We start from the raw sequence: 13,477 nt of genomic DNA on the forward strand, positions 1-13,477 counted from the left end.
TATGCCAAACAAATGAAGTTGTTCCCCTACCTCACGCCATACACAAAAAGTAACTCAACATGGGTCAATTCTTTTTCAATCTGAAAAGCAGAGAGATAGAGAACAGAGAAAGAGAGAGATCTCACCCACTGATTCAGTCCTCAAATGCTTACAATAGCTTAGGGGCTGGTGCAAGCTGAATTGAGGAACTAGCATTCAGGCCAGGTCTCCCACATGGGTGGCAAGGACTTAACTATTTGAATCATCACCTGTTGCTTCGCAAGGTGTGGGTTAGCAGGAAGCAAGACCCAGAAGACCCAAATGTAACAGCCAAAACCACAAAAACTCTTTGAAGAAAACATATGTATAAGCTTTGTGCTCTTGCATTAAATGATATTTTCTTAGATATGACACTGAAGGCACAAGCAAATGGAAAAAGAGATAAACTGAACATCACCAAAATTCAAAGTCCGATGTTTCAAAGAACACCATCAAGAACATGAAAATGCAGCCTACAAATGGGAGAAAATCTTTGCAAATTATATGTCTGTCTGATAAGGCAGTTGTGTCTAGATACTGAGCTCTTACAATTCAATAAGAAAAGGCAAGCAATCCAATTTTATAATGAGCAAAGAACGAAAATAGACATTTTTCCAATGAGGCGATACAAATGCTCAATAAACACATGAAAAGGAACTCAACATTATTGGCAATCACGGAAATTCAAGTCAAAACCACAGAGTAGCACTTCACACTCACTAGGATGTCAACAATTTTTTAAAAATACTATTAACCTTTGGTCATTTTTATGACTGTGTTTTCCCTCTCTTCTATTTATTTATTTATTTAAAAGGCAAAGCATCTGAGAGAGGGGAAGAGATTACAGAGATAGAGATAGTGATAGAGATGGATAAAGAGGGATCCGGTGCTGTGGCATAGTGGGTAAAGCTGCCACCTGCAGTGCCTGCATCCCATGTGGGCACTGGTTCAAGTCCTGGCTGCTCCTCTTCTGATTCAGCTCTCTGCAATGGCCTGGGAAAGCCAGGGAAGATGGTCCAAGTTCTTGGGCCTCTGCACCCGCATGGGAGACCCGGAAGAAGCTCCTGGCTCCTGGCTTCAGATCAGTGCAGCTCTGGCCGTTGCAGCCATCTGGTGAGTGAACCAGCAGATAGAAGACTTCTCTCTCATTCTGCCTCTCCTTATCTCTCTCTCTCTCTGTGAAACTCTGCCTTTCAAATAAATAGATAAATAAATATTTTTTAAAAATAGTTGAAAAAAAAAAAAAAACAAAATAAATGGATAAAGAGAGATCTTCCATCTGCTGGTTCACTCCCTCAATGGCCACAACAGACAGGGCTGGGCAAGCCTAAAGCCAGGAGTCAGGAACTCCATCCTGGTCTCCCATATGGGTAGGAGGGGCCCAACCACTTGAGCCATCTTCTGCTGCCCTCCCCCCGCCCAGGCACATTAGCAGGAAGTCGGATTGGAAGCAAAGCAGCGGGGATTTGACCTGGCACTGAGATATGGGATGCCAGCATTGCCAGTGGTGGCTTTTCCCACTGCACAATACCTGCCACATGTCAAGGGCTTTAAAAAAGACAAATAATAACCAGTATTGATGAGGATGTGGAGAAGTTAGAACCTCACAAACTGCTGGCAGGAAGATAAAGTGATGCGGCCTTTTTGGGAAACAGCCTGGCAGTTTCTCAAAGGCAAAGCATGAGGTTCACATTTTACCCAGCAAGTTTCCATTTTGACACACACCCGAGAGAAATGACAGTGGGTGTCCACACGAAACCTTGTGTTATGAATGTCCAAAGAAGCACTACTCATTCAACCCCAAAAATAGAAACAAACCAAGTGTCCACCAACTAATAAATGAATAAACAAAACTGTGTGTGTTTGTCCCATGGAGTATGGCTTCACAGCAAAGAAATGAGTACTGACAGATGCTGCAGCATGCGTGAGCCTGCAGCACTTGCAAGTGAGGGAAGCCAGTCAAACAGGACCACATACACCGTGATTCCATTCACAAAATATGCCCAGAATAGGCAAAAGAAGCAGACAGACAGACAGACAACCAGTAACTTCCTGGTGTCTAGGACTGGAGGGAGTGAGGGGTCTGGGCAGGGTAGCTAAGCCCAGGGTTTTTGGGGGGAGTTGCTGAAAATGTTTTAAAGTTCACTGTGGTGATGGCTGCACAATCTTGTGAATGTGCTGAAAACCACTAAATGTACACTTTAAATGGGTGAATTGCAGGGTATTGCGACTTCTTCATAAAGCTGGGAGCCGGGAGATTTCGTAGCCTGAGATAGCAACGTTGCAAAAGAGTCCCTGGGGGCGTACTGAGATGCCCTGCGGCTTCCCTGGGATTCTCCACAGAGTCCACGTCATACGCAGGAATCCCTGCCCACAGGCGGACCTGCAGCCCTCACGCTGCAGGTGGGGCGAGCCTCCCTGGCTGCCCGGGCTGCCGGTGTGGGGGTGGTGGGGCCCTGCCCAGCTCCCCGTCAGGGCCTGTTCTAGTTCCCATTTGTTTACTTAATCTTCGCTCAGCTGTGTGGAGTTGGCTTAGCCGCAGCTCACCCGGAACAGCCGCTCTGACCACAGCCCCAGAGCCCCCAGGGCTCCAGCCCTTCCCAGCCTCTCCCCTTCAGGAATGCTCTTCCTTCCACCGATTGCCCCTCCTGGGCCAGTCCCTACCAGCCTTCCCCAGCTACTCCAATGCCTGCGTTGCCATTTGTTTGAAGCATTGACTGGGAGTGGGGACCCCCGTCTCCTAAACTCCAATGTGACTCCAAAGCGGGGGTGACGATAGTCCTGGTGGCCTGCGGACGGCTCAAACCTGTTGTCCTGTCATGATCGTTGAGTGCCACCTTTCCTGGTTTGTACGCCACATGGTTTGTCACCTTACCTGCAGGGACACCACCCATGGTTCCCGGGGAGTGTGCAGTGCCCTGGTTGTCCCCATGGCCATGGCTCCAGGAAGCGGCTCCTCCTCAGCAGGAAAGGACGTGGCCACCACTTGGTGCTCAGGTGGCCTCTGCAAGGGCCTCCGCTCCCATCTGGCTCCTCCGTGATCCCGAGCCAGGCGGCCTCGGGCCTCTGCCCCATGCATGCAATTCCAGTCTCTGTCACCCTCAGTGGCCCCCTCCCCAAGCCCCAAAACGCCCAACCCCTCCGCGCAACATTCTTCCTACCCTCTGGCAGCTCCCGGGCCTCTCTGTTCTTAAGATCACCAACCAGGACTTTCCCACTTTATATCACTGTTGCCTGGCAAAGAGTAGGTGCTTCAGAAGTAATCATTTTTTGATAAGTAATTTTCAACTGAATGAAACCCTGGTGAGATTACGTTAAAGCTACCAAGGACTGCACAAGGCCATGTACCCTGCAGAGCCCAGGCATCTGGGCAGCCAGCTCCTGAGACCACCTTGCCCCTTACCCGCTTCATGGACGCAGGCAGGAAGTCACAGGGCAGAGGGAAGGGGCGTCTCCTGCTGTCCCCAGAGCTGTGCCTGTGTCCAGCCTCATGCCCAAGACCCCTCTGCAGAGCCACATCCATTTCAGCCAAACGTGCTTCTTCTGCTCAAAAGAGAAAGGAAACACTCTTGTTGCATCCAGAGGTGTACCAGCAAGAAGGACCTTACACCGTGTGCTGAGGGTTCTCTGCATTCTGTTCTTTTTGACAGTATTTGCTACCCATTCGGCAAGCATTTATTAAGCACCTCCTAGGTACCAGGCCTGTGCTAGATGTTAGGGATGTGACACAAACAAGACAGATGTCCCTGGCCTCGTGGGGCTGTCTTCAATCCTTGCATCCGACACTGGCTCCCAGGACTCCATTAAAGAATGAGATGGGGCAGACAATTGGCACATTGGTCGGGATTTTGCTGGGGATGCCCACACTGCATGTCAGAGTTCTTGGGGTTGAGTGCTGGCTCCAGTTTCCCGCTAATGGGCACTCTGGGGGCAGCAGGTAATGGCTCAAGTGCTTGTGTCCCTGTCACCCATGTGGGAGACCCAAACTGAGTTCTTGGCTCCTGGCTTTGGCCTGGCCCTGTCCTGGCTGCTGTGAGATTTGAGGAATGAACGAGTGGATGGATTTTAAAACAATAAATTTTTCAAAAGATATTTTTTAAAGATCTTACTTTTATTTTTTTGTAAGACAGAGTTACAGAGACAGAGAGAGAGAGAGAGACAGAGAGGTAGAGGTAGAGGTAGAGAGAGAGAGAGAGAGAGAGGTCTTCCATCCTCTGGTACACTCCCCAAATGGCCACAACAATTGGAGTTGAGCCGGTCCAAAGCCAGGAGCCAGGAGCTTCTTCCAGGTCTTCCACATGGGTGCAGGAGCCCAAGGACTTGGGCCATCCTCTGCTGCTTTCCCAGGTGCATTAGCAGCAAGCTGGATCGGAAGTGGAGCAGCTGGGACTCCAACTGTTGCCCATATGGGATGCTGGCACTGCAAGCTGAAATTTTAATCTGCTGTGCCACAGTGCCAGCCCATAAAAGATACTTTTAAAAAAGAAAGAATGGGACAGTGGTTTCCTGACTTCTGTACACCGGAGATCTCCATGTTAATGGCCACAGGCCAGCACACGAAGTCTGTGGGACAGACTCTGCTGGACCACAGAACTTTCTGGAAGTGGATGGAACCAATTTCAAACGTTAGCCCTGTCTGCCCTTGGGCAAGTTCTTTCCTCCATGGCCTGTATGTGGCGCCACCCATTTGCAGGGTGGAGGCCTCACGGGGTGGTGGTCCTGAGACACCTTGCACGGGGTCTGGCACAGTGGATTTGTGTCTTCAGGCATCTCCAGATTTGCCACCTCTGGTCCCCACCCACTTGTTTTCCAGAACTCCTGGGAGGACAACGTGGGTGCAGCAGCACATTTGCACCCTAGCTCCACGGCTCACCCTGCCCAGCACCCCAGCCCAGCCCTGCCTTTCCCTGGCTGCGGTGGGTCTCCTCAGAGCGGGATGCCTGCTCATAAAGCTCCTGATGAAAGGCAGGATGGACAGGAGGGGTCAGAGTTCACACCAGCTGCTCCGCCTTTGGTTTCATTTACAAGTGGCAGCCTCCTCATTAAATCCAGTCTCCCTCCATCCCCACCCCGCCAGTGCTCACCCCCTCAGCCCTGGGTGGGTGTCAACGCCGGGGCTGGGCTGGAGAACCAAGGGTCCAGAGGTAGACAGGTGACCCTCTTATGATGCCCACCCACACACTCCCTTTGTCGTGTCCATTCCCACAAAACCCGATGCCTTGCATAGAGAATGCCCTCTGGTTTGTTCGAGCCAGGCATTTATTTTTGTAGATTCTTTTTTTTTTTTTTTTTTTTTTTTGACAGGCAGAGTGGACAGCAAGAGAGAGAGACAGAGAGAAAGGTCTTCCTTTGCCGTTGGTTCACCCCCAAATGGCCGCTGCAGCCGGCGTGCTACGGCCGGCGCACCGCGCTGATCTGAAGCCAGGAGCCAGGTGCTTCTTCCTGGTCTCCCATGGGGTGCAGGGCCCAAGGACTTGGGCCATCCTCCACTGCACTCCCTGGCCACAGCAGAGAGCTGGCCTGGAAGAGGGGCAACCAGGACAGAATCCGGCACCCCAACCGGGACTAGAACCCGGTGTGCCGGCGCCACAGGCAGAGATTAGCCTAGTGAGCTGCAGTGCCGGCCTCAAGCCAGGCATTTATAAACGCAGAGCAATGGCATTTTAATAGCCATATGGCACAACTTGTCCTTGGGAATCCGCGCTGCCCCCTCCTGCAGTCCTGAGGCAGGGAAGGCACAGGTTCACAGCAGATCCTGGCAAGACCAGTGCCCTGGGCCCCTCTGACCCTCAGTATTGTCCTCTGTGGATCAATGTGGCTGAGATGATGAGGCAGGATGCGCAACGTGGAAGAGCCTCGCTTAGGGCGCGACGTGCTGCAGGTACTCGGTGATCAGCATCTGCACCAGACGGACCGCGACGACGTCGCGGGACTGGGGGACCCCATTGAAGGACCTGGAGTCCTGCGGAGAGATTGGAGGTGGAGCCTGGAGTAGGGAGACAGACTCCCTACCTGAGGCGGGGCCCAGGGGGACCACGGTGACACAGAGACATGCACATGTGCCCTTGAGGCCTCGAGGGGAAGAGGCTGTCCTGCCTGAGGTCTGGTGACTGCCCTGAGTGGCAAGCCTGGGGAGACGTGAGCTGGGCACAGAGGGCCCCCCCCCGACCTGGAGAAGGAGTCCAGACCCGCGCTGGGGTGCTCTGAGCAGTGAGGATGTCACCAGACTTGGCTCTCCCCTCTTGGCCACAAAAGGGTCCCAGCCTTGAAGCCATACCTTAGGGTCCTCCCAAGGACCTTGGTGGACAGAAAGGCCCACTTGGTCCCTAGTAATCCCTCTGCTCCCCCGCCCTAGGAAAGGCCTGTCCTGCCCCTGGAGACTCAGGACAGGGCTGAGCCCTGCAGGGGGAGGGGCAGACTTGAGTGTTTCTCTCCAGGAGGGGTCCTGGGGATGGCTGGGGGACCAACTCAGTTTGTCTTTGGGTACTGTGGTCATTCGATGGGGCGGGGTAGGGAATCTGGTTAGGCAGTGGAGGGGCCCAGATCCCCCATAATCTTGGTAAGTTAGGGACCACAGCCCTGTTCCCACTGCATTCTGGGGAGGGTGTCCCCAGGCTGGGACAGGTGAGCGAGTGTAGCTTCAGCTCCTGGCCTGCTGTCACAGGATGGGTGGGGGCTCAGCGGGCACCTCTGTCAGCACCCACCGCATCCCACGCATGGGTAGCGGCTCCTACCCGCCTCCCCAAGATGGTCCCTCCCTGGTGAGACAGAGGCTGGGGACAGCGTGGGACTGAAGCTGCCACCCAGAGGAGAGACGGGAAATGAGCGGAAAGGAGGAAGACCAAGCCACGAGGGAGAAACAGAGGAGAGGGGAGAGGCAGAGAGAGACAGCAGGGCAGGGATGAACACCCACGAATGCCAAGACACAGAGACAGAGACAGCGTGGACCAGGGGCAGGGAAGCTTTCCTGCTCCAAGGGTCATTTGGGTATTTGTAGCATCATTCCTCAGATCACACAAAACTATCAACTGAAAAAGCCTGCTATGGGTTTATTGAATTTCATGTTCTGCCTGCAGTTGCCTTGGTTTCATGGGCTTTGTGTGGCCCAGGGGCGTAGACAGAGATGCTGTAGCCCATCACGCTTTGGAGCTTGGCCCTGTGATGAGAATTCTTGCCCTCCACCGGCCTGGGTTCAGGAGTGAGAAATGTGCTGCCCCTCTCAGCTGGAACCCTGGAGGCCGCGCCAAGCCATCCCCATCCTCTCTGAGGTTCCGGGTGCAGACCCTGACCTCCAGGCCAAGCCAGCCGGGATGCCCGGGGAGAGTGTTGGTGGGGTGCCAGGCACGAGGAGACCCTGAGGAGTACCCTGAGGCCTGCCAGCCAAACGGACCCTCCCTGCCTCCTACCAGGCCTGCCTGGGACACAAGCAGGTGGGGTTGGGGCGCAGCACAAGAGGAGCCAGAGAGAAGGAGTTTCTGGGAGCTCCGGTGTTGAGAGATGGCTTCCCTGACTGCCTGGGAGCTGCCCTTCAGCAGCCAGCCCAGGGCGTTATCTGGAGTCCTGCAGGTCTAACCGCCCTGGGCGCTCCTGTCCATGCGCTCAGCATGCAGTCTCCCTTGCCTGTCCTGAGCGCTGTCCCTCCTGCCCCAGCCTCTGTGCCGTGGCAACACCAAAGCACCTGCAGGAGCACCTGTGAGCCACGCTGCTCTCGCGCCTGGACAGCCCCTCCCTGCCCTCCGCCTGGAAAACGTGTAGGCATCCTTCGAGCCTCCCTCCACCCCCAGGTTAAACTGCACTTTCTTAGGGGTCTCCCCGCACCCTGGATACATCCCCTATGCACCTACAACACGAACTTGCTTGCCAGCTAGTCCAGGCTGTCCACCACGGCCCAGCACAGAGCCTGAGTCCTTGAGTGTAGGAGGAATCGGAAGGGGGGGGGTGTGAACGAATAAGATGTGGCCATGACCACAAGGCACGCCTCACCTGACTGGCTCCCTGCTTCATGTTCCTCTCCCAGGTGGCAAGCCCCTGGGAGCAGCAAGCCCTATCCTCTGCTGCTCCTGTCTTGCCCTGGTTTCAGATGACATCAGGTATGATGGACACTTACTGACCGGAAGAGGGGTTCCAGCCTGCTGGGGCCCAAGGGACCCACCTGGATTCTCCAGGCCTTTTCCAGACACCAAAGAAGGTCTGAGGTCCACACAAAGCTTCACTTTGTCCTAAGGGCTATAGAGTCAGAGCAGTGTCCCCACCCCGTCAACAGCACCGCGACTTTGGCCTGGAGCCCATTCAGGTTGATTTTAGGAGGAGGCAGAGGGAAGGGGGCAGAACTGGAGCTGGTGATGGAAGGGCCTGTGCTCTGGGAGCTAATGAGGCAATTAGGGGAGGCAGGGAGAGCTGCGGATGTGGGCTTCACCGCCGAGATAGGGCTTGCGTTGCTGCTAATAAGGCAGCTGGCTAGGGGTGAGGCTGCGTGCTGCTGGCACAGCCACACCTGGCCCCACGCTGCTGCAGTCCCTGGCCTAATGGTCTGGGAATGAGCTGGGCTGGGGTCCAGGTAGGGCTCTGCTTGATTAGGGTGGTGAGGCTAGGAGGTCCACGGAGGCCCCGGGATGGGGAAGGCCAGGTTCTCCGTGACTTTTCTTCCTCTCTTGTTGGGGTCTAGCTGGAGAGGGCAGGCACCCCCCAGTGCTGAGATATTCACTGTTGGGGCTGGCGCTGTGGTGCTGTGCTGGTGCGGCATCCTATATAGGTGCTGGTCCATGTCCCAGCTGCTCCTCTTCCAATCCAGCTCCCTGCTTATAGGGAAAACAAGCGGAAGATGGCCCAAGTGCTTGGGCCCCTGCACCCACGTGGGAGACCCGGAAGAAGCTCCTGGGTCTTGGCTTCGGATCAGCCCAGCTCCACTGGGGAGTGAACCAAAGGATGAAAGATCTTTCTCCTGCTTTCTTCCTCTCTGTCTGTAACTCTGCCGATCAAATAAATACATAAATTTAAAGATATTCACCATCCCCTGTGTCACCGTGAAGTTCGCTCCTTGTCCTCTCTGCCCACAACTGGAAGAGGACTCTGGAATCCCCTCCACGATGAGCTTTCTGGAGACACTGAGGCCTGGCCCTGAGCAGGTGGCAGCGGTGAGGGCCGGCGTATGCAGTGCACAGTCGGGGTATGGCGCTAGGCTCCCAGTCGCAGAAAGTCCAAGTGGGGAGGCAGGACAGGGACAGAGCCCCTCTTTTCTCGGACAGGAAGCAGTCGGGGACCAGCACTGATCAGGTGCACAAAGGTAGTTGTGTTCCCAGTGCCCCTCCCCCAGTGGGCCCGGACCCCCGCTCTCTTTCCCAGGCATCCAGAGCTGCCTGCCTTTTCAGGATGTCTGGGACAGGATACCGGCACTGACAGCTCTTGTCACAGCCCCCAGGCCTCATTCATGCTGGGGAGGCGAGGACAGCTTAATTCCCTGCCTCAACGCAGGGCTGCCTGCCAGATAGAGTGTGGGGCACACTGCCCCTCCCTCCCCAGGAGGTGGGCGCCGGGAACAAAGCCTCTGGTGTCCCCTCTGCCCTCCCTCCTACTCTGATCTCCCCTTCCCATCTCCCTGTGCCAAATAGCAGGCACTGATGGCAGCTAAATTGCCCAGGGATGAGTGACACTGGGTGCTTCAGAGGACGAGAAAGAAAGAGCTTTTGCCGTGGCAACCCCAGCCCTCCCCTCCCCCTTCCACCCCATTTGGGTCAGGGAAAGCAATTGCTGTCAGATCTAGGGGGCAGGTCGGGGGAGGGGGCAGCTTAGCTCCAGTATCGTGGGCTTCTGGCCCCAGACCAGAAACCAAAGAGCTCTGGCTTCAAATCACCCCCAACTCCTCAGAGACCCTGAGACCACTCAGGGCAGCAGTGGGTGATGCTGCCTGCTCCCTGGCATTTTCCCACTTCCTGGCCGTGACCTTGGCCAGGGGTTTGCCGTGCCCTCCCCTGCCCAGGTCCTCAGTCTCCAGCCAGCTCTCTGCAGGCAATGCCGTTTGGGGAACACCTGCATCCCCTCTGTCCTCAAGGCCATTTCCTAAGCTACCTGGGGGTTCCTCACATTCTCTTCCCAAGGCTGGAATGGCCCATGTGTGACCTGATGACTCCCAGGTCAAGGTCTCCACACACATACCTGGCTTGGAGCTCTGGTCTCGATGCACAGCACACAGCAGGACAGCTGATCCCCTTTCCCTCGTGTTTCCTACTTGCCCCAAAACTGTAGTCCTAGTGGCATCCTTAAGGGCTGTTCTGCATTCCCCTCGGGACTCTGGAAAAGCAGACCAATGAGGGGAACCTTGCAAGCTGTCTCCTCTCCAGAAAACGCAGGAGAAATCTAAGTGCTTCTCCAGTTGGTGGCGCCAGTATGCAGTGGGCAGGAGCCTCAGCCTCCTCACCGCCTGGCTCTGCCCTGAGCCAATCTGCCCGCCTGGATCTGGCCTCTTGGAAAAGCCTCCTGTGTGAAGCTGTGTGGGGATTTGAATGAGGCCACTGGGAAACTGCTCAACCTGCTTGCCCTTGTCACGTGCTCGCCCCACCAGTACTGGGCCGTGTGCATCGCGGGCTAAATTGTGGCCCCCACATTCTTATGTTCAACTCCAGATCCCCAGCACCTCAGAATGTGACTTTTCTTCAGAGGCCGGACAGTGGATAAAGCCACCACCTGTGATGCCGGCATCCCGTGTGGCGCCAGGTCGAGTCTAGGCGGCTCTTCTTTCTGATCCAGCTCCCTATGAATGTGCCTGGAAAGCAGTGGAAGATGGCCCAAGTCCCTGGGCCCCTGTACCCACATGGAAGACTCGAATGAAGCTCCCAGATCCTGGCTTTGCCCTAGCCCAGCTCTGGCTATTGTAGCCATTTGGGGAGTGACTCAGCTGATGGAGATCTCTTACTCTCTATTTCTGACTTTCAAATAAATAAATTTTCTTAAAAAATTTTAAAGATTTATTTACTTATTTATTTGAAAGGCAGAACTATAGATAGGCAGAGGTGGAGGCACAGAGAGAGGTCTCTCATCCACTGGTTCACCCCCCAATTGGCTGCGATGGCCAGAGCTGCGCCTGTCTGAAACTAGGAGACAGGAGCTTCCTCCAGGTCTCCCACATGGGTGCAGGGGCCCAAGGACTTGGGTCATCTTCTACTGCTTTCCCAGGCTACAGCAGAGAGCTGGATCTGATGTGGAGCAGCCTGGACTTGAACCAGTGCCCAAATGGGATGCTGGCACTGCAGATAGTGGCTTTACCCGCTACGCCACAGTGCCGGCCTTGATTCAATCTGATTGGAGTCTTTATAAGAGGGCTTCTAGCCGGCGCCGCGGCTCACTAGGCTAATCCTCCGCCTTGCGGCGCCGGCACACCGGGTTCTAGTCCCGGTCGGGGCTCCAGATTCTGTCCCAGTTGCCCCTCTTCCAGGCCAGCTCTCTGCTGTGGCCAGGGAGTGCAGTGGAGGATGGCCCGAGTACTTGGGCCCTGCACCCCATGGGAGATCAGGATAAGTACCTGGCTCCTGCCATTGGATCAGCGCAGTGATCCACATAGCTGCTCCACATAGCTCTCTGCTATGTCCTGGGAAAGCAGTGAAAGATGGGCCAACTCCTTGGGCCCCTGCGCCCATGTGGGAGACCCGGAAGAAGCTTCTGGCTCTTGGCTTCAGATTGGCGCAGCTGCGGCCGTTGAGGCCCATTGGGGAGTGAACCAGCAGATGGAAGACTTCTCTCTGTCTCTCTGTCTCTGCCTCTCTTCTCTCTGTGTAACTGACTTTCAAATAAAAATAGGCCAGCGCCGCGGCTCAATAGGCTAATCCTCCACCTAGCGGCGCTGGCACACCGGGTTCTAGTCCCGGTCGGGGCACCGGATTCTGTCCCGGTTGCCCCTCTTCCAGGCCAGCTCTCTGCTGTGGCCCAGGAAGGCAGTGGAGGATGGCCCAAGTCCTTGGGCCCTGCACCCCATGGGAGACCAGGAGAAGCACCTGGCTTCTGCCATCGGATCAGCGCGGTGCGCTGGCCGCAGCACGCCAGCTGTGGCGGCCATTGGAGGGTGAACCAATGGCAAAAAGGAGGACCTTTCTCTCTGTCTCTCTCTCTCACTGTCCACTCTGCCTGTCAAAAAAAAATCTTTAAAAATAAATAAATAAAAGGACCCCCCAAACTCCTCTAATTCTTTTTTTTAATATTTTATTTATTTATTTGACAGAGTTATAGACAGAGAGAGAAACACCAATCTTTCCATCAACACTGGCTACGCCTTTGTGCTTGGGGCTGCTGCCCGCCCTGGTTGGGATCTGAGCTGGGGAGACTGGAAAGAGGACACCTGGGACTTCTTTGTTGGCCTCTAAGACACCTGGGCCACTGGAGCAATGCAGGTGCATTGCACAGCCAAAGTTGGACACACGTGGGTCCAAAGCTGGTTCTGCCAAGTTCAGCTGTGACCTCAGGACGTCAGCTGGGCCCTCTGGGCTCCTTGCTCCTCATCTGTAAAAGGGAAGTGAGAATTAGAAGGACCCGTATGTTTCTCACTGCAGTGCTACCGGGAGCTTTAAGTAAACAAATACATGGAAGAGGTTCCGCGTGGCAGCAGCCGCTGAATGCTAAACAGACTATCGCTGCTGCTAGATTCCCGGGTCTCCTGCAGGAGGCAGGAGAGGAAGAGCTAGTGCTGGCCGTGGGCTCAGCCCCTCCAAGCCCTCTGCCTTCTTCCCCGGCTGACTTTTCTTCCCTAGGCCAGAGAAGGAGGAGGACAGGGGGAAATCTGGTTTATAACTCCAGAAAATAACCCAAGGAAACTTCTGGAAAATTCTGTAACTCTAGACAGGAAAAAGGCCAGACTCCCCAACTGGGCCAGGATGAACTGGCAGCCTTTCAGGCCTGGCTTGGAGGGACCGTGTGTGTGTGTGTGTGTGTGTGTGTGTGTGAGAGAGAGAGAGAGAGAGAGAGAGAGAGAGAGAGGAGATTCAGGGCCTGCAGGGAGCTCAGGCAGCCATGGTGCTCTCCTCCCCATCTGTCCTCCATCTCCCAGCCTCTCTGTTCCTCTCATCTCCTCTCCAGTGAGGCTGGGAGCCCTCAGTGGTTGGAAGTTCCTTGTAGCTGCAGGTGTGTGAGGCCAACTTGGCAGCTGCCCATGAGAAGCAGGGTGGAAGGGTCCCTGCACCTAACTGAGGTAGAGTGCTGTGGCCTCCAGGGCCCCCCCTGATTTCTACGGGGGGCATTCTCCTGTCTGGCTCTGAGAAGTGGGTATCTCATGCATGAGCTCATGACCACCCGTCCCCTAAGACCCCCACCAATGAAGTGGGCAGAGGGGCTGGCCACCATGAACCCCTCAGGACGCTGGCTGGAGCCCAAAGCATCCTCCTGGGGCAGCCGCAGGGGCCAAGGGTGGAAGGGAACGATCCCAGAGTGTGGAGAGATGAAAGGGGTCAGGGAGCCGAGCTGGCGTCTTCCCGGAAGC

The 13,477-nt window shown here is 55.2% G+C and overlaps 1 protein-coding gene across 2 annotated transcripts in view; it reads right to left on the reverse strand.

The window, feature by feature from the left end:
- Positions 1 to 5,262: 5,262 nt before the first annotated feature.
- Positions 5,263 to 13,477, reverse strand: part of RPUSD4 (RNA pseudouridine synthase D4) — a 37,657-nt gene continuing 29,442 nt past the window's right edge. Inside the window, exons 6-7 of one of the 2 annotated variants that reach the window (XM_051848054.2) lie at positions 10,171 to 10,305; positions 5,263 to 5,980 (exon numbers count right to left, since the gene is read on the reverse strand). In XM_051848054.2, coding sequence (XP_051704014.2) covers positions 5,808 to 5,980; positions 10,171 to 10,305 — 308 coding nt within the window. In that variant the 3' untranslated portion in view covers positions 5,263 to 5,807. Of the gene's footprint in view, positions 5,981 to 9,844; positions 10,306 to 13,477 lie in introns of those variants that run through there. The other variant, XM_051848048.2, reaches the window with a different exon arrangement.

This window comes from Oryctolagus cuniculus, chromosome 1 (assembly GCF_964237555.1).
Source record: "Oryctolagus cuniculus chromosome 1, mOryCun1.1, whole genome shotgun sequence".
Taxonomy (NCBI): domain Eukaryota; kingdom Metazoa; phylum Chordata; class Mammalia; order Lagomorpha; family Leporidae; genus Oryctolagus; species Oryctolagus cuniculus.